Source organism: Vitis vinifera, chromosome 1 (assembly GCF_030704535.1).
Source record: "Vitis vinifera cultivar Pinot Noir 40024 chromosome 1, ASM3070453v1".
Classification (NCBI taxonomy): domain Eukaryota; kingdom Viridiplantae; phylum Streptophyta; class Magnoliopsida; order Vitales; family Vitaceae; genus Vitis; species Vitis vinifera.
The window spans coordinates 1,859,465-1,879,706 of record NC_081805.1 but is presented as its reverse complement, the minus strand read 5'-3'; the positions used below and the strand labels follow the sequence as shown (position 1 = coordinate 1,879,706).

At 32.8% G+C, this 20,242-nt stretch overlaps 1 protein-coding gene across 3 annotated transcripts; it reads left to right on the top strand.

Annotated features, from left to right (window-relative positions):
- Positions 1–1,227: 1,227 nt before the first annotated feature.
- LOC100257645 (uncharacterized) lies at positions 1,228–17,796 on the top strand. Of its 3 annotated transcripts, none has more exons than XM_010650088.3 (14): positions 1,228–1,633; positions 2,252–2,707; positions 4,148–4,225; positions 10,162–10,319; positions 10,495–10,570; positions 10,980–11,047; positions 11,991–12,240; positions 12,457–12,585; positions 12,706–12,812; positions 12,893–12,946; positions 13,052–13,135; positions 16,021–16,184; positions 16,869–17,021; positions 17,335–17,796. In XM_010650088.3, the coding sequence occupies exons 2-13, from the start codon at positions 2,368–2,370 to the stop codon at positions 17,017–17,019; spliced, it is 1,659 nt and encodes a 552-aa protein (XP_010648390.1). In that variant the 5' UTR covers positions 1,228–1,633; positions 2,252–2,367; the 3' UTR covers positions 17,020–17,021; positions 17,335–17,796. The 3 variants fall into 3 exon arrangements, with proteins under 3 accessions (XP_010648390.1, XP_002277216.1, XP_059593744.1); XM_002277180.5 differs by having other exon boundaries at positions 17,331–17,796; XM_059737761.1 differs by having other exon boundaries at positions 1,781–2,707; positions 17,331–17,796.
- The last annotated feature ends 2,446 nt before the right edge of the window (positions 17,797–20,242 follow it).

The following is a 20,242-nucleotide window of genomic DNA, read 5'->3' as shown; positions in this document are numbered from 1 at the left end:
TCATCGCCTTTGATTCTTCAACTTCTTGAGCTAAAAGTGTAAGGAGGGAAGAAGAAAAATGAACAAGAAGAAGCAGAATCCATTAGGAGAATAGACGAATTAACCTCAGTACTAATTCAACTCATTCAATTAAGAATGTATAAAGTTAAAGATATAGTACTAGCATTCCATGTTTCCATCAAGGAATGAAATGGCACATGCAGTTTTGACATTACAACGAATGGAAAACATAGTTTTAAAGTTAGATTATTTTAATAATGCTTTGTAATAAAATTAAAAGAAAATAAAACTAAAACTTGCGCCACTTGACAATATTTTTACTTTTAAGTGTTTTTAATAAAAAAATTTTATTTAAAAGTGTTTTTAGAAAAATTATCTATTAATGTTTTATCAAAAAATATTATAAATTATTTTTTTAATATTATAAATAATTTTCCAAAATTTAAAAGCGTTTCTTAATTCTTTTAAATATTTATTTATTTTTTCAAAAACACTTTTTAAGTTAAAAAAACATTTATAAAAATCATCATAAAACAAACTCTAAATTAAACAAAAAAAAAAACATTTTTTAACGTTGCGGTCTCCAAAAGATATCTCAATACTTAACCCATAAAAATAGCCAAATTGATTAAACTAATAATAAAACATTTTAACCAACTTGAATTATTCCTTATAGCTTGTTAAGAAAAACAACGAAATGGAGACTCATATTTCAAACTCAGAGGTTCAGAAAAACCACAAATTATGAAGAATCATAGTAATTGAAACTCACTTTCAATATAATTAATAAAAAAATAAGATAACAAAAAAGTTTGCTTTGAACTTGGACAAATTTCTAAAAGGAAAATAACAGGTATCTACTTAAAAGTTACAATGGAATAAATGATGGGAACTGATCATTCATCGTGGTAATGGAAGGTTTTTTTTATATTTTATTTTAAGGAAATACTTTTTTTTTGTTAAAGGAACTTTATAAATAGGTGTTAATTGAAAAAACACCTTTAATGGAAGGTGAATTAAATTGAGGGGTTTTTTTTTACTTACATTTTTTAAGGTATTTTTTAGACATAAAAAGTTTTACGAGTCGGTTTTTCTTTTAATATAGTACAGATACAGATATAAATTTGTAATTTATTAATATTAATGTTTATTTTTTTTATAAAATAATAATAATAATAATAATAAAATTCCATAACTCATATGTCACCGCCCAAACCCATTTTATTTCGGGCGGGTTTCAACATTGGTAATGTGTTGGAAGTTGGGGAGATAGAAACTCTTCTCTCTCCAATTTCTCTAATTTTTTTTTTGGGTAAATTTTTAAAGGCGGGTGCGGATCTAATTAACAGAACTATCCAAAATCGGATTTTCCTTCACTTTCTCAGGAAAATCGAATTGTCTCGGGTATGATTTGATTAGGGTCGAGATGTGGATTTGTCGATTTTTCCTATTAGGTTTTATCTATTTGCTCTGGCTGTGATCTCTATCTGTGGGGATCCGAGCCTCGGGAGACTCACTAGTTCAAAATGCTGGATTGGTGCTTCGGCGCTTGCCGAGTTCTTCAGTTCAGATCCCGTTAGGCAAGATCGCGGTCCTTGTGAGCCAGATCACAACTCGCCAAGTCAAATTGCTGGTATGTGTGTTTTTCTTTTGATAATATGCGTGAGTTTTCCTTATTTTTGATCACTCTCAATCTCGAGTGATCCACAACGGTGGAGGCAGAATATGTGTTAATTTTATTTCCTTTTTCTCTCAAAAATTTAAATTGCTGGATTCTCAGCCACAAGAAGGAGAATTTCCCCGTCTCTGTGTCAAATTCAGAAGTCGAAGTAGGTTTTTGGTTTGTTTGGTTGCTGAGGAAGAGGAAGAAAGGAAAATAGAGAACATTTTCAGTTAGTCCTGTTGTACATTGTTTTGCTGCTTGGTCTAGTTGCATGTTATTTGGATGGCCTTGCAGCTCTCTGGAGTCACATTTGTGTGAAATTTCTACACATTCTTTATGTGATTGATATGATTTATGAGGATTGGAAGTAGAGAGAAAAGTAAACTTATGGTCTTTCTCTGTTGTTTTGGTTCCCCAGAAAATGTGCAACTCAACTCAATTGAGCAGACTGACTTGACTCATAATTCCAACTTATTTTATCTAATTTGATTTTTAAAGCTAATGTTCACAATGATTATGAAAACTGTGACGTTAGTTTATGGTTTTTATTCTTTATTTTATTTATTTATTTATTTGAGTTTTTCACAGGTGGTTGTGATCCTTATTCTGGTAGTCTCGGAAGCATACTTTCTTCCCCACCGTGCTTCAATAAATAATTCCCAAAAAAACAAATAAAAAAATCCATCACCTGTTGCACCAAAGGGATGTTGCCACCTAGAGTTTCTTTTGGATTTTCCTTTTTCGGAAGTGGGGATTCAAACAAGGCCTATGACTCAGTTGGTGGTGGTAAAAGTGAGCTTGTGCCATCTCTAAAACTACGAACTGACAAAGATGTATATAGGCCTGGTGAATCAATTGTTGTTTCCATCGAGATTCATAACCCTAGTGGGGTCGTAGATGAATTATCCAAAAAGGAGAATGCGGGTGATGTTCTTTGTCCACTTTTGGTGGAAATGCTTAGTTTTGAAATTAAAGGGATTGAGAAATTGGATAGTCAATGGTATGCCACCCAGAAGCCGCTACCAGGATCAAAGCAGAGGAGAGGTTTGTATTGTTACCAATCAGTTTTTCAGTCTATTCACATGTTTATTATATTCTAAAGCTTTGATGTTCTTTTATGCTTTGGGCAAAACTTAAGAAAGGGAGAGTAATCTTTAAATCTTATATCTTTTGTTAACTTTGAGGGGTAGCTCAGTTGGTCCGACCTTGGGTTTGCTCTCCAATGGTCACCGGTTCGAGTCCCCTCAGAGCCACTGGAGGTTTACCCGATTGTTAATTTCAGGGCCCCATGGGATTAGTTGAGATGCGCGTAAGTTGGCCCAGACATCCACTGTTATAAAAAAAAAAAATCTTATATCTTTTGTTACTATTGGTTTTTGAAAAATTCAGAGTCAGCTTCAGACAAGCCAACTATTTATGCCATAAATATATTATAGACTTCTTGATAAAAAAAGAAAAAAAGAAAAGAAAATAAAGTAAGCTAGATGGCTTCACTTAACGATTCTATATTAAGTCCTCACAGTGGAGTTATTTTATATACATTTCGACTGGATAGATATTTAGACTTGATTTTGATCTTCAAAGAATGAGAGACAGGAAGGGAAAATGCTTCAAAACAGCAGCTCTTGTACCTATGCATTTTAATCATTTGAGTGAGTGTTTCTTCTCCTTTTTTTTTTCCAGTATCCAAACTAGGGATTAGTATTTGGATTTGGTGAATTCTCCAACTTATGTTTCTAAGACTTTCAATTTGATACTATGTGTTATCATAGTCTTGTAAAAACGATATTATAAATCAAGGTATAAATGTCAGTGCTGTTTTTATTGCTTTACTGACAACAGTAGAACAGTTATCTTAGTGATGATTATTTGCAACATACTGGTACAACAATGTATTATTTTATGACTGTTTCCAAAATTAATCAACTTATATGATGAATGTGAACTTACATGCAGTTAAAATTGATGGGAACAAAATGTTCATGTAATTAGTTGATTGTAGTCAAGTATTTGTGATGGTATTTGGTGAACTGTGTTGAAAACCTTAAACTAGAATATCTCAATATCATTTCAAACAGCAAACAGAACCTCCTTTTCGTTAGGCACTGCTTAATATATCTTCTGCTTGCCTTCAAAAAAGAGAAAAAGAGAGAAAGAAAAAGAAAAAAATTCATTTCAAACAGAAAACAAATAAGCATCAACAGAACATACTGGCTCCTGGAATCTCAAACCACCTCAAACTTACAAGCTCAATCGTGAAACCTTCTCAACACAAGCAAAGCTGAATCTTCCTGTAAACCTCAAGCACATGCAACAGGAAATACTTCCTGTATATGAAAACCATTTCAAACTTGCAGACTCTTGGGATGTGCCAAATGAACACTAATTGGATGAGCAAAGAGAAAAAGGAAAAAAGAACTTGTTGCATGAAGTAATTTTTGAATTCTTATTATACTAATTATGCTTTTTGTTCATCCTTTTCAGGAGAGCACACTTTTCTGGATTGTGCGACACCATCAATAGTTTCAAATCAGATTGTTTCCGCTGGAGCTGTTAAAACATGTAAGCTAGTTATGTCACTTATTCTATCCTTGCTTTATGACATTCAAGAGCTCCTATAAAAAAATTACTCAAGTATTAATTTAAATATTTTATCATTGAGTAGTTTTTCTTTGATAAAGCAAATCTTGAATTATAATTGAACCTTTTTGTAATTAAATTCTAAGGTGAATAAACATTTTGTTGGGTTGGTTTTGTAATTGATGTTGTTGATGCTATTGATGCATGTTCCTTTTTGAAGCAACATGAAGTGTATAGTTTTTATTCTTCTCGTTTTATGGAGATCCTCTTTAGTGTTATGGGTGTGGGGGTGTTTTGTTTGGAGTTGTACTTCGCTAGGAATTAGGTGGATCATTTGGTTGGAGGAAATGCAGGTTTTTCATTTATCAAAAAAGGGAATATGGGACTTATTGGTTGACTTCTCCTTGGGTATAGGTTGCTAAGGAATTTTGCTGATTTATGATATAATGGTGGATTAGGGCACAATTTGTTCTTCTCTTCATAGTGCAACTTCTCATTCTTGTGTCAGGATTCACTTTCCATGAGGTTCTATGGGGGTGGTAATGGGTCGTGTCGTGTCATATTGAAATAAGAAAAGTGAAAAGTTACTCGATCCAATTGTGATGCGTTTAATAAGCGTGTTAGAATGACCTTACACGAACACGACTTGTTTAACCCGTTTAATAAATAGGTTAAGTTGGATTGTGTATAAAATGACACGGATAACCTATGAAAACGATTTTAACCCGTTAATACGATTTCAACTTGTTAAACCCGTTAATATGATTTTGACCTATTAAACCTATTAAAATAATTATAACTTGTCTAACCTATTTGATTTTTAATTTTACACTATATTATTTAATTTAATTTTTTAATTATAAAATATTTTTAATATTTGTAATAAAATATATAAAATTTTACTTATTTATTTATTTTAACTTTATGATATTAATAATCTAAAATATATTTTTATTTTTTTAATTTTAATTTTTAAATATATAAAATTACTAAGTTTATGAGGATTAAATGAGTCACAAATGGGTTTGGTCATAAACTGGTCAATTTGATACGATTAAGTTAACAAGTTAAACGGGTTGAGCAATCAAACATGAACATGACCTGTTTATTAAACAAGTTATATAGGTTGATACAATTACTCTTAACTCAAATTCACTAAAATCTACGTTGTTTTTTGAGTCGTGTTGTGTCAAAATTGACACCCCTTTGCTTAACTTTTATGCATTGGCAAAGCCACTCAAGGCTTAAGGTGGGAGAGAGGGGGCATAATGGATCCATTTTTGCATATCTTATGTGAGAATGGCAGTACTTGTCAATGACACTCACAAATTTCTTCTGGACCTTTAGAGGTTTGAGGCAGGGGGACCCTCTTTCATCGTATCTTTTTGTTTTGGTCATGGAAGCTCTTAGTGGCTTAATTGAAAAAGGTTGAGCAAAGAGGTTTCATTAGGGGCTTCAAGATTGAGAGTAGAGAGGAAGAAGGGATTCAAGTCTCACACTTTTTGTTTTTAGACGATACTCTTTTTTTTTTGTGAGAATAATATAGATTAGGTTAAATATTGGAAGTGAATAGTCATTTGTTTTGAACTATTGTTTGGTTTGAAAATAAATAAGTAAAAAAAGTGAAACTATTTTAGTGGGAGAGGCAGATGAGGTGGATTGAGTGACTTCTCTTTTTGGGTGTAAAGTAGGGAGACTTCCTACTTCTTACCTTGGTTTACCCCTTGGGGCCCCTTGTAAGCTTTGTGGGAATGGGATTCAATCATGGAGAGGTTTCAAAAGAAATTAGTTGCTTAGAAAAAATAGTACTTGTCCAAAGGAGGAAGACTTGTCCTTAGTAAGAGTGTACCCTATCAAACCTCCCTATCTATTTTATGTCCCTCTTTGCAATTCCCAGAAAAGTGAGGACTAGGTTAGAGAGAATTCAAAGGGACTTTTTGTGGGGAGAAAAGGCAGAAAGAAGAAAGATCCATTTGGTATATTGGTCAAATGTTTATACAGATAAAAAGCATGGTGGTTAGGGCTAAGAAGTTTGGAGGGTCTTAATCAAGCCTTGCTAGGCAAATGGTTATGGAGATTTTCTTTTGAGTGAGAAAGCTTGTGGAGGAAGATTATTCATGGAAAATTCGGGGAAATGGAGGGGGGATGAACTACTAGAGATGGGAAATTCTTTTGGGATGTGCCTTTGAAAAGACATTAGAAAAAGTGGTGAAGAGTTCGGTTTCAAATTAACTATCCAAGTCAGATATGGTAAATGTACAAGCTTTTGGTGGGACAGATGGGCAGGGGAGCTTAAGTTGAAAGATGTATTCCCCATACTATTTAGAATAACATCCTTTAAAAGTGCTATAGTTGCAGATTTATGGGAGAGGAGGGGGAGGAGGTGGTCATTGGGAGGTTCAATTTAGAAGATCCTTCCCAGATTAGGAGATAAAGGATGCAAACCACTTTTTGGAACTTATTTACCCATTAAAAGTGTAAGAAGGAGAGGGCACTTTACATTGGAAAGATCATAGGAGGGGAATTTTCAATGTCAAGTTGTACTACAAGTCCTTAAGTGTTGAGAATAATTATGCGTTTCCAGCCAAAGAGATTTATTTGGGGATCCCATGCTCCACTTAGAACATGTTTTTCTGCTTGAGAAGTTGTTTAGGGAAGATCTTAACTATAGATACGCTAATGAATAGGGGATGACTCATGGTCAACAAATGGAGTCTTTGTAAAGATAGTGAAGAATCAACTGATCATGTCTTGATTCATTGTAATAAGACTAAAGTGCTATGGATGTTTTTGTTAATAGTCTTTCGCTTGATTTGGGTGTTTCAACCTCAATGAGAAAGCTCCTCTTTGAATGGAAATTTGAGGGGCTAGATAAGAAGAAAAGAAAAGAATAGTTTGACAATTGACTTTGATTTGGAAAGAGTGTAACCAAAGGACTTTTGAAAATGAAGAGCTCTCTAATCAAAGATTGAAGGAGTTCTTCATTAAATCACATTTAGAATAGTCGCACGATTCATTGGAAATGGAGAACCTCTCTATTTTGAATTTTTTAGATGCTATTTTTTGTGGTTAGGTTTGCCTTGTTTTTGTAGGCTAACAATGTATTTGTTTGGTGCCTGCTTTGGGTTGTTTTGTGTATATGCCTATATAAATAGGGTGTGCCCCCTCTTTTTGGTGTTTCTTAATACATGCTTTTGTTTGTCTATTAAAAAAATTTGAATTTTTGCCCCCCTTAATATTTGAATTTTTGAAAAGTAAAAAATATTTATAATGCCAAAAACAACACATATTCTTTATATTAAGATTTCAATAAAATTTTAAAAATAAATAAAATATTTTATAAAATCTATTTAATATTCATGATTATTATTATTATTTTTTTTGAAATTTTATCTTCATTTTTTTCATAGAATCATTATCATAATATACTTTTCATTATCTTAATGTATTTGAAGTTGTTTGTTTTATTATGGAATTTGCAATAAAATTGAATTTTTAAATAAAATTGATTTTTTTCTTTTATTTTGTATTTGATTTTATATTAAATAAGTTTCTTAATGGTGGGCTCTCTTTGGTTTTAATTTTTAAGATTTTAAGATATATTTATTTTTATATTAAATTTTATGCTATTTGATTTTTGTTAAATTTAGTTTTATTTAATTGTTCACATCATAGATTTTTGATAGACTTGATTTTATGTTTAGTTTTGACAAATGGGGGGTGGGTATTCTCTTTCTATTTCTTCTATTTCCAAAGATGGGGTCCATCGTCGGGAAAAGCCAAAAGCTTGGCCTCGTGGAGGGAGCAAAATGAGGGCTTTCAGTTGAATGCAATGGTGATGATTATGGGTTGTTGCGTATGATTTCTAGCTAGGGCTTGGTTGTGGACTTCTTGGGGAATCCACCTAGTGATGCCAAGAGTGCAAACCTAGATGTGGGTTATGAGAGGGTGACTTTAGGCCTTAGGGAATGAGTGCCCAAATATAGGGACTCAATGGAAGATGAGAGCCTTTCCAATCTATCTTTCAAGGATTTTGTCTCCCTTAGCAAGCTTTTGTGATTACTAGTGGAAGGGTATGAGAAGAAAATTATATCCCTGTTGAGAAAGTTGGAAGCCAAAAAGAGCGTAGAGTAGTAGCCTTGAGTATAAAGAGGAGGTGGTCCTCTATATCCCACTTTGATTGGGAGCTTTGTAAATTGGAGTGCTTAGTTAATTACAATTAATCAAGTGGAAAAGAGAGGAGTCGAAAGAGCAAGTGGGATATGGCTTGTGAGTGATCAAGAAGTTAGAGTTTTTTGGTTTGCAAGACTGGGTGTTTGGCTCTTCTTAGAAACAGGAAGGATAGTGAAGAGGAGAGGGGCCAGAATTGTTTCACTTGGTCTCAAAGGTAAGTTTATTTTGTAATTTCTAAGAGGGTAAAAGGTAATTGTTTCAAGAAGTGGCAAGGGAGAGTAGAATTGGGGGCAGTGGGTAGTTGAATTTGAATTTATCCAAGGTTTCAATAAGATTGCAGAAATTGGATTTGGGTTGCAAGCATGAAAGGCTGCCTTGGGTCTTTATGTCTTTGAAGGCATTTAGGGTGGTTTTTGTATGGGGTTGTGATTTGTTTTTTGTCTTTTCCTTTTGTTATCCTTCTAGCACTATTTGTATACTCCCATCTGTACTCTGTACGCCTTTTCCAACCATTGTTAATATATATGCTTAGTTTACCTATAAAAAAAAAAATGGCTTGACAGAGTACTTTGAATTATAAATAGTCAGTATCAAACTTTCTTAATCTATTTATAGTTTACTTGAAGTTTTAGTAGTTGTGATGCCTCACATGAGAGATAATCATTAAATAAAAAACATCATCACTTTTAACCAATTTTTATTTAGTTATTTGAACCTTGTAGAGAAATTCCTGGCTTCAATATATATATATATAAGAATTCTTTTTTGAGGCTGTAGCCACCTTGTATACTCCCTGTATGCTTTGTGGCTTTTAGCCTTTTCTAATGCATATCTTGTTTACTTATAAAAATATATATATATAAGAAATTTATGGCTTTTCTTTTGTATAGTTTCATGTGGTACTATATTGAGGTATAGGTGTATTTTGCTTTTTGGAGAAAACCTATTCATTTGCTCTATTCAAATTCAATCAGAGTTTGTATATTTGGAAAGGATTTCTTGTCCTTCACATGTACATGTACTTTTAACATCCGTATGAATGAAAGCCCGCTAGGGTAGCCCAATTGGTTAGGGCAAATGCTGGGAGGTGTGGTCCTAGTAAGAGGCACATGGTCTCAAGTTTGAATCTTGTTATTGATGATACCCTGATTTAACCAGTGCTGGTTGTTGCGGGCGCGGTTAGCACCCTGAGGTTTGGATCCCATGGAACGTCTTAAGGTCTTAGTCATGGAAGATTCTTCGGTTATAAAAAAAAAACAGCATGAATGAATACTTTGTTTTTGATATAAAAAAAGATTCAAGTTGACGGGAAAAATTTTATAAGACAATACAACCTTTCTTGTTTGGTGGATCAACATATTGGGCAGTCAATGAGCAACATGTTTAAAAATGAGTATAGCTGAAATAAGGATGCTAAGATGGATGGTTAGAAAAACAAGAAAAAGTGTTGGAAGAAATGAATGCATCCAAGGGAGGGTAGAATTACCAGATGATGAGAACCTTTTGATTAATGGAGGAAATGTAACTGACCTATTGTTGAGATTTGTTTGTTTTTTGATGTATTTTAAAGTTAACTGCAGCATGTTTGTTCTGATGTTCTTTGCTTGTAAGTTAAATGTCAGGATGCGATCAACATTATATCAACTCATCTTACTTATCAACAAAACATTATATGAACTCATCTTTAAATTTACTATTTTATTATTCTGATTCAATCTCCTTTAACACACTTATATTACCTGCAGATGTGGCTCGAACTGAGCTGCCCAGCATTGTACCACCTTCTTACAGGGGTGCTACCATTCGTTATTTTTACTACGTCCGATGTACATTATCTGGAAGATGGCTGGTTCTGGAAAATGGTCATTCCCCGAGAGAGTCAAGAAAAGATCTTATTGAACTGGTAATTGTATATTGTTTATGTAATCATTGAAAAAAACTTTCTACTGTTTTTCACTTAAATATGGAAGTAAACTTGTAATGGTGTGCGCAGATTCTTTAACTCATAATTTTATTTTGTGGTTGATACATTTGCACGTCTACCCGAATTACATTTTCATGTACTTCAATTTGGGCAGGAAGCTCGCATTCCATTGCAAATATGGGTTACTCAGAAAACCAGTGGCTTGCTAATTGAAGAAGGTCATAATGATGGTTAGTTTTGCTTGTGTCCTATTTATTTCAAGTGCTAAACTTATAACTTGTTTCATGCTTCTGCTTAAAAGTTCACCATGAGAGTTCAAAATTTGATATCTTGTCATTTTACCACTGAGATTCATATTACAGTTTTTTTTATTGCTAAAAGAATCATTGATAGTATTATTATTAATGAATATGATTTCAACTAACCATAACTAGTAGCGAATTTTTTGGTTAGTAAAAATAATTTTCAGTAACCATGGTAGTAGTAGTAGTCATCAATTACAAAGCTTTAACATGGCTCATAATGTAGTGTTGCTACTCAAATTTTTTGAATTTTGTGTTTGCCATGAGACAAGAAAATTTTTATCTTTTCCCATACACATGAAAAAGAATAACATGAGATGCATGCTTCCATTTTCAGGAATTGTTCCTAATACAGCTATCCAAATGGATGTATATTGGAAAGAGATGGATGGAGACTCTGATTGGGTAAGCTGTTAACTGTACTGGGTATTTCCTTCTAGGGTTCTGCTTTCTGTTAGAAGCTATGTTCTTCATGTTCTTTGAACCAATGTTTTTCAGTATCTGCGTGAAAATAATTCTGTTTGACTTGATATTTTGAGATCTAGGGAGCTATGTTCGTAGAGTAGTTGTGGCAGTATCCCACATGCGTTGAGCACATGGCTGTAACAGTCCAGAATTTCAAAATTACTTTTTAATTCAGATGCCTTCAAACCCAAGCTGCTTGGGTTTTGAGAGATTAGAGAGAGGGATAGCCTGTGGTTGTGTGTCCAAGATGTCTTGGGCACAAGTCTGTGCATGTCTGGAATTTCAGAATTATTTTTGTAATTTCATTATGTGCCCACCAGCTAGTTTGGGTTTTGTGTGTGTGTGTGTATGTGTGTGTGTGTGTGTGAGAGAGAGAGAGAGAGAGGGAGCTTAGGATTTTGAAGAAGGAAAATCTTGAAGAAAACTCTCTTTGATACCTTTGTAATTATGGAAATCATACCACATGACATTACTATTAATAATTTAACCCATCATTTTCAAATTTATTGCCCATGTCTTCCATTTACAGAAGTTCAATCCCCAAATTATTGTTTACATCTTACCAATTTCTTTTATAAACTTATTAGCTTCATCAATTAACTATAAAATTAGGGCTGCACTATAAATAAATGAGAACTAATGAACCTTCCTTTAATGATTGCACATGTAATATTTTAAATCAAAATAAAAAATTATATGTTTCACCCTCCACCACATACATTCACACACATACATAGTACATCTTTGTGGCAACTTTTTTTTTTTTTTAATTTAATAATAAAATTCTTTTATAACTTCCATGTTGGTGTACCCATGTGTCATATTTGTGTTCCATATCTGTATCTACACAACATGGTTTGAGATAAAGTTGAAATCTTTATAGGTTAGAGCAAATGAAACATATGATGGAGTTGAGGAAGGCTATGAAAGCTCAAGGGATGAGGTCTCATCTGTTTCTTCCTACAATCCCATGAAGGAAAATATACACAAAAGCTTCGGAAGTTCTTTGTCCTTGCATTCTTTCTCTGCGAGATCTTCAACTCCCTATCTCGAAGGTGAACGCACAAGTATATCTTCATATGTGGCACTTCCTCGGTTGTCTGTAGCTGAAGTCATAAATGATTCTAGCTTAGGTGAGTAAACTATACTTGGCAACAATGAATACTTTTGTTTCTTTTCCTGTTCAGGAATTGATCTTGTGGATGTTTTCACCCGTTGCATTAGGTTATTGTGGTTTTTTGTATAATTTTTATCATCTTACCCCTGATGTAATGAAACCCTACTATTTTATATATCTGCAACTGCTTTGCCAAAAGCATATCTGAATGGGAGTTTGTCGTTGCAAACAGATGCTTTGTCATCCCAGAAATCTTCAGCCAATCTCTCTCCAAGTGAGCAGAGAAAGGATACAAAACCCATTTCCGCAGATGATGAGGCAGGAGTCTCTACCATACCAGGAACTGATGATCCAGCAGCATGTAATCATCTTGCTTTCTTCTTCAAATATATGTTTTATACTTTTCGTTTAACTTGAATGATTGGATCTACTGACTCCTGCTTGTTATAGTAAACTTATTTGCTGCAAACATTTTCTGCAGCAGAAGGCTTTATTCGAGGAAGGTCCTACAATATCAGGCTGGATGACCAAGTTTTGCTTAGATTCTCCCCAAAGAACTCTGACTCAACCTATTATTTCAGTGATATGGTAATAGCAGTTTTTTTATAGTGTCTTATCTCTGTACTTCATATCTTCAATGACTGTACATTTCTTGCATTTGGCAACAGATAGGTGGCACTCTTACTTTCTTTCATGAAGAAGGAGCTAGGAGATGCCTTGAGGTAATGGCAAAGTATATAGAACAGAAAAATCTTCAAAAGCAGTTGACAATTTGTTTAATTGTATTTATTTTTCATGGAGTTGACAATAAGTATTACTACTTCCAGGTTTCCATAACATTGGAGAGTTCAGAGACTGTTAATCGCCGTTTTGCTCATCCTTCTCGGAGAAATTCGCTCACAATTACAAAGGTAGACTCTTTGAATTTGAGTCATGATACTGACATGGTTGAGTGAGGAATACAAAGGTGCCAAAATGACACCGAGATGAAGAGAGTAACAAAAAACACCTCTTTCCCATAAAAAAGAGTCCAACCAATCAACAAAATCTAACACAGATATAAAGCCTCCATCTAACTTTCTAGCCTAAAGCTAGATAGAGAGCACGAGAAAGATTTTTATGGCAACTAAGAAAAGACATTTACTTGCTTGTTTCACCATATCATAATGAAAAAATGATCTAAAATTTAATGCCCTTTGTACAAAAAAGCTTCGAAGAGACATCTTTTTTCTTTTTTCTAGCATGACAACTAGTTGTATGTGGGGGTGTTGTTGGGGGTTTGTGGAGGGTAGGGTTTGGGAAAAGATTGGCAAGCTGGACAAGGCACTATTTATGCAATGAGGGCAAAGTTAACACTCCTTAGATGAAGGGAATGCCAAGGAAAATTCAAGCTCACAAAATAGAGCAGAGGCTAACAACTGGTCTTTGGACTTGTAAACTTCATAAAAATTGAAACTCTATTGGATGTGATGAATAAAAATCTCACCTTTTGTGTACAAGCTGTCCAGATTTCATGAAAACAAAATTCTATCTAAAAAGGGCATCCTGTTTCCTTTATCCCAATCCATCTGACTGCTGAATCATATACTTGGATTGTAGAAATCAGGTCAATCTGATTGTGAAATAATAAGTTAGATTAAGACACTATCCCAATACCCTCATGTTATAGAATAATTAGAAAATAATGCAGGAAAAATAAAGTTGGAATAAAACCAGTTCATGCTATTGGATCTCTAAACTCATGGACGTGAATTTGATGTTGATGACGCTTTCTGAACAACACCAACTTGAACAGAAACTGCTGGACCTGGTGCGGCTGCAGAGATCTTAGCAACCAACTAGTCTTCTTCAGTGTTCTTGGTTTGTTGCACAAGATGGTGTAGCTCCCTCTCTAACCACTCAAAAGATTGTGCCTTTTCAACCACAAAAATTCTGAGTGTGATATAGAGTGGCTCTAAAATACAATAAAATAAAATGAATGCACAAAGGATGTGATCTCTGTTGAAAATAGGGAGCTAACATATGCTTTATATTGGAAATCCTGTTGCACCACCACCTCTTTGAAAAGCTTCCTTCTTAATTAATTTCCCAAATGTCTTTCCAATTGAGTTGTGATTCAAAGTATGTCCTTAATTAGGATGCTGAAATTTATTTTCAATGGTCTGAAAACCCTAAGATTAACTCAGTTCCCCATGGAAAACAAACCTTATTTCATCCTCCTTTTCAAGTCAGTCTACTGATTTGTTATCTAATTCCTTTTGCTCACTTATGCAATAAATCAAGTATGATTTAAAGTGTGTTTGAGGAAACTTAATACTTATATTTAATGACTTAAAGTGATTGACTTAAATTGACTTTAAGTTAAAGTACGATTTTATTGTACACATCTTTTTCAACACACTAGTTGTAAGCTCAATAATTTTTCCTATGACTGAGTCAAATCATACTACCAACCAGAAGGTAGCTATTGTGTGCTGCAACTGATCAAATAGGTTGCCCAATTCTATTTATGCTTGGGAACAATGATTTAGCTGAAGGCTATTTTTGGTTTTCGGAAAGGCTACTTTTGTTCTCTATTTTATTTCCCTCACATTTTTCCCTCAAATTTTCCAGAAACCAAACATGGATGAAAGGAACCAACAACTATGAACCGTAGTTATATACAATGGCGTCTACAATCTGAACTACTGGACATACTAGTGCATTGCCTATGTACTAAACTATATGCAACTTCTCCACTGTGCGATTGATATTGTAGTGGAAGAATGTACATCGATATATCATGTCTCTTGAGTGACTTTCTGAGCATACAATCTCAACCTTAGAAGTGTCAATCCTATTGTTATAAATATGTTAACCTTTGTCATTCTACACTTGGGTTAGAGGTTGGAAAAGCTACAGAGCTATTTCCTATGATGTGGGATGAAGGAGATATGCCACTTGTATGTGAAGTTCTTTATGCCCAGAATACAGTAAAAAAAAAGGATCCTAAATTGGGGCTCAATAAAGTACAGTGGAAGAATTCAAGGACACAGACAATATCCATCCATTTTTTCAGGAGTATCAAACAGAAAACAAGCTCAAAATGGGCCACAATAAAGTACAATGGGATTATTGAGGGATCCTAAAAACGTCCAGCGAGCCAAAATAGGTAAGGGAAAAAGGGAAACAAAGCAGAAGCTCAAAAGCTCAGTGATGGAACAGGTTGTCAATAAAATCTAAGGATCCATGCCTACTATGAATATATTTGATTGTCCAGATATCCAATATTATCATATTGAAAGACACTCTTTTGGCCTTTTCTCTTATGCAGATCAACAGCTTTTAAAGTTCATGTCCTCTTTTCTTTTCAAATGCAAGGCCTAGACAAAATGTATCTGTATTCCTGACCTGTTCTTGAACCCTGTTGACATATTTCTCATGCCAGGTAGAAAGAACTCCCTCATCAATTCGTACTAGATAGGGCAAAATAAAAACCCATGATCTTTGAGCCACAGAGCCTATGGATCAGTAATTGATTTGCCTGATTCTTCTGCTTTTTCTGCACATGTGACACCAATTTGATATGGTTCACCCTCTCCACTTCAACCGGTCAATAAAGAGAATCTTTCCTTGCATTTCTTGCAAGTTGCTTCTTTAAAGGAGCCAATAATCTCCTTAATCTCTTTTGCTGGAAATTCGCGTCATCCTCCACTGATGAAGTTGGGAAAATATATTTGAGTTTGAAATTTCCATTTCTAACATGCCAGTTTGAATTTGATTTGTGGTATGTTCATTGGATCATCTTGTTGTGTAGGTTCAAAGTGATCACCATGAAGTTGTTGCGGACCTGGTGCAAACAAGTTTTCTTTTTTCCATTCCCATGGATGGGCCTATGTCCTTTTCTACTCCCCATGTCTCTGTGCAGTGGGCTCTTCGATTTGAGTTCTTTACTACTCCGAAGAATGTGGACTTGACAAGGTGTGACTAAATATCTAAGCTGTTTGTTTCTTTGTTATCTGGTGAATTAATTTGCTATAAGGGTTCTCATGATTCTTACTGTATACTTGACCATCGAAAGATTGTATGCTAGTGACCAGGGGCAGAGCTAGAAATATGATTTGGGGGGGGGGGCGCATTAGTTTTAGGGGTGGGCAGATACGAGCCAGAAAGCAGTATTTGGCTCACCTGTTGGTTTGTTTCTCTCTCTTTCAAAACTGAGGTCATAGGATTAATACCTTATTTTGCATGCTAAGTTTTTTATTTTTCATGGGGGCATGTGCCCCCCTCTGACCCCTGCCTGAATCCACCAGCACTAATGGCATGAAAAGATACGAGTTTGTTTTTTTTTTGGTAGTTATTAAAAGTAGTATTGAAGAAAAAGGCCCTATTATGGTTGCACTCGTGGCAATCTGAAAGTGGTTTGATTGATCTGAAATGAGTAAATGGATTTCATCATTTTTGTTAGAGCATTTTTGGTTCTTCTCTGCAAAAAGGAAAGCGGTGGGTTGTTTTGGTTCACTATTGTTTTCTTCATTGAGCTTTAAAACCTTGCTTAACAGATTCAGAATGCAATTACCCGCAGCTATTTGCTATTTCAGCTGTCATCAAGTATTTCTAACCATCTTTTATTCTAAACCTCTATCACGAATTCTTGAATTCTAGATATGAGCATCCTCTTCTGATAGAAGGAAGAGACAAATGCGAGTGGGTTCTCCCAATAACCGTGCATGCAACTCCGTCAGGGACTGCTGCTGCTGCTCACACCAGAAATGACAAGTCTTTCACTTTAGAACCTTTATGGGTTCGGAGTTGAAGGTAATCAAACCTCTTATTAAAGTCAAGTAGCTTTACTTATTTAGTTTCTTCTCTGTGAAATTTACAAAACGGGCTCTCTACCCCTCTCATCCAGAAAGTTATTAAGAATCTTCACATAGAGTTATGCCGGTGCATTTGTACTAGTTCTTTGTAGTGAAATTGCTTAAGCCTGTAATCAGAACTCCTAACCTAGAAGCCTGTAAGAATCGTTTCCTACTGTAATTACTCTTGATTCTCACTATTTAAAAGCATGCTGCAGAATCATAAGATTTGTGAATTACACATTTTCTTTTTCTTCTTTTTAATCAGTCAGATCAGTTGTAGCTGAAGCTGCTAAAGTTGCTAATTTAGCCACATTAGTGCCTATGAAGTCCTGCAATCAACGTATTCTTTTCAGAGCAAAGTTCACTGTAATGCCAAATTATCAAGTTGCAGCCCTTGATAAGGGATGACCGAGGGAAGATGGATCTTAGTAGCAAGCAATAGTGTCATGTGTAGGTGAATGGTTTCAACGGCCAAGACAGTGAATATATCTAATTTTGAGAACTGGCCAAGTGTTGTGCCCTACCCTACCCTACCAATTCATATATTTTTTTTTTCCCATTAAATTCTCTCTTTTCTCTGAGTTGTAATACTCTTTTTTATTTCTGACACTCCAGAAATTCACACTGGCAGCTAAATTTTGTCTTTAGAGGCTCCTGTGTCTCTACGGTGGGAGATGATTATTGGAATCCTTGTTTTTCCCTTTATATTGGTGAAAGATTTGTTTCATTTATATTCAGGTTATGTATTGGATGAAAGAAAAGAAAATGTCAAAAAAGAGAGAGAAGGAAAATCAAATCTAAATAAAATTAGTTAAAAACCTATGTATTTTAATATTTATATTTCAAAGTGTTAGAATAAGTGAAAAGAGTTTGAATAAAAAGATAATTTGTTGATTTTAAATCTTATTTTACCCTTTTTCCTTTTTATTTTCCTTTAATTGTTTCCCAAATTCTTGAGAAATGAAAAATATTCTTACTGTTCTTTGAAGAACTTTGTTTTGTTTTGTTAGAAATATCATATAGGTCTGTTTGGTTCTTGTTTTCAATAACTGTTTTTTATTTTTGAAAAAAACACAAAAGATTTGTTTGGGGATGAGAGTGTGTTTTTGATTTATGTGTTCTCAAAAACCATTTTTTTTAAAACAATAAAAATATGTTTTCATTGTTTGAATAATATATTGTTTTTCGTGTTTTTTATTTCTTTTTTTGGTTTTTTTTTAATTGTTTTTTGTGTTTTCACATAGTTCAGTTTCATCAAACCACTACATCTTCGCCTGTAAACTTTTTCTTCTTTAAATTATTGAAATTAATATATTTACACATGGTAATAAAGTCATCATTTGTTTAAAAAAATTATAACCGATGTAAAAGTTTCAAAATAAAATATATATTTCTTAATATAAATGAATTATGCATATAAAAATTATTTATATATTTATAATATCAAATTAATAAAAAACATTTTATTAATTAAAAAATATAACTTTTAAATATGTTTTTTGTTTTATTTATTCTAAAAATTTTTTATTATTAACTCAATAGAACAGAACATGTTTTTTTTTATAAAAACACAAAAAAAATTGTTTTCAAAAACTGTTTTCATAACAGTTTTCATAAACAACAGTCAAATCGGCCATATTTTTTCAGACCATTCAAAAGTGGGGAGTGAATGGGAAAATTTTTAAATTCGAAATTAACATCATAGTTCAGTTTGAACCAATGGTGCATGTTTAAAGGGGATGGATTTCATCGTTTATAGGGCAGGGGCCGCCATTCACGAGGTAGAGCCGCTTTGTTATTTGAGTGGTGTGAAAAGATAGCCGCTTTGTTATGTAAGTGGTGTGAAAAGATAGATGAGTTTATTTATTATATCCAGTTGGGTTCTCCACCTTTTTCTTATTTAAGCGGTGTGAAAAGATAGATGGGTTTATGCGAGTTGGGTTTGTTCTTTGAGTGGTGTGAAAAGGTGCGCGGGTTTATATCAGTTGAGTTTGCCTCCAATGCTCTAAGCCCTTTTTTCTTTTCTTTTTCTTTTTTTTTTCAGGAAAAGTAAAAATTAATAGGAACAACTGTGGGATGTGACTAAAATTGTTATTTTATATTAGAGTTATAGTTTTTATTTATTTTTAAATATCTACAAACATCTTCTTCTATTATTTTCAATGAACAAATTTATATATAAAAATATATATATAAAGTTATTATTCTAAAGCATTTCTTATTTTTCTTGATCCCTAATATTTCTTTTTCAACTTTCAAATCATTTTAAGATATTACTATTTTCCTCTATACATTATGTTATAAGGTAAAACATGTTGTGTGATAAGAAAGTTAAAAAAAAAAAGAGATAAAATTGTATTTTATAGTATATATTTAAAAATGAATTATATTATTTGAAAATATAAATATAAATTTTATATTTTAAAAATATAATATTTAATTCTTAAAAACCAAAAGAATGATAAATGTTTGTTTGGTTATATTTTTTAAACTATTTGACGAGTTTTTAAAAACAAAAAAACAAAATTTTGTTTAAATATATTGTTTTTAAAGATATATTTTTCTTGTTGTGTACAAATATTGCTAATTAAATTTATATAATATAAATTAAATTAAATTTAGGTCTTATTAAAATGAAAATAGTTTTATAATTGCAAATAAATTTAAAAATATATTTTAGTAAAACATAAATAATAATATTATAATAAAATCATAAAGTATATTTTTATGTGAAAATATATTAGAAATGGAAGGATATTAATATTTTATCTCATTTTTTTTAATTCAAATTTATTCCTTAAAATTTTTAGAATTAACTAAATAATATAAATTATTAATTATATCTTACTTAATTTATAATTTATTTTTCTAAATTCAATATATATATATATATTTCTATATAGGATGCACAGTAGAGTCAAAACTCATAATATATTAGTTATGATTTTTTTTAATACTTAGGTATATTTTTTGAGTTTTAAATTATTTTAAAAAAATTAAATCCATTAATAAATTCAATAAAAATTTTCATTTAATTTGAAGTTCATTTTTATAGTGAAAAAATTCACAAAAATATAATGATGTACAAAAAAAATAATAGAGTCATTATGAACTAGATTTTATTCATAAATTTATGGTATTAGTGAGTTTATTATTTACGTTTTAAATTATTTTAAA

Excerpts from the sequence above, each read along its gene's own strand:
- LOC100257645 (XM_010650088.3), top strand. The coding sequence starts at position 2,368 with ATGTTGCCACCTAGAGTTTCTTTTGGATTTTCCTTTTTCGGAAGTGGG. Across the intron at positions 4,226-10,161 it reads CGCTGGAGCTGTTAAAACAT|ATGTGGCTCGAACTGAGCTG; the intron begins GTAAGCTAGTTA and ends TATTACCTGCAG. Across the intron at positions 10,320-10,494 it reads GAAAAGATCTTATTGAACTG|GAAGCTCGCATTCCATTGCA; the intron begins GTAATTGTATAT and ends CAATTTGGGCAG.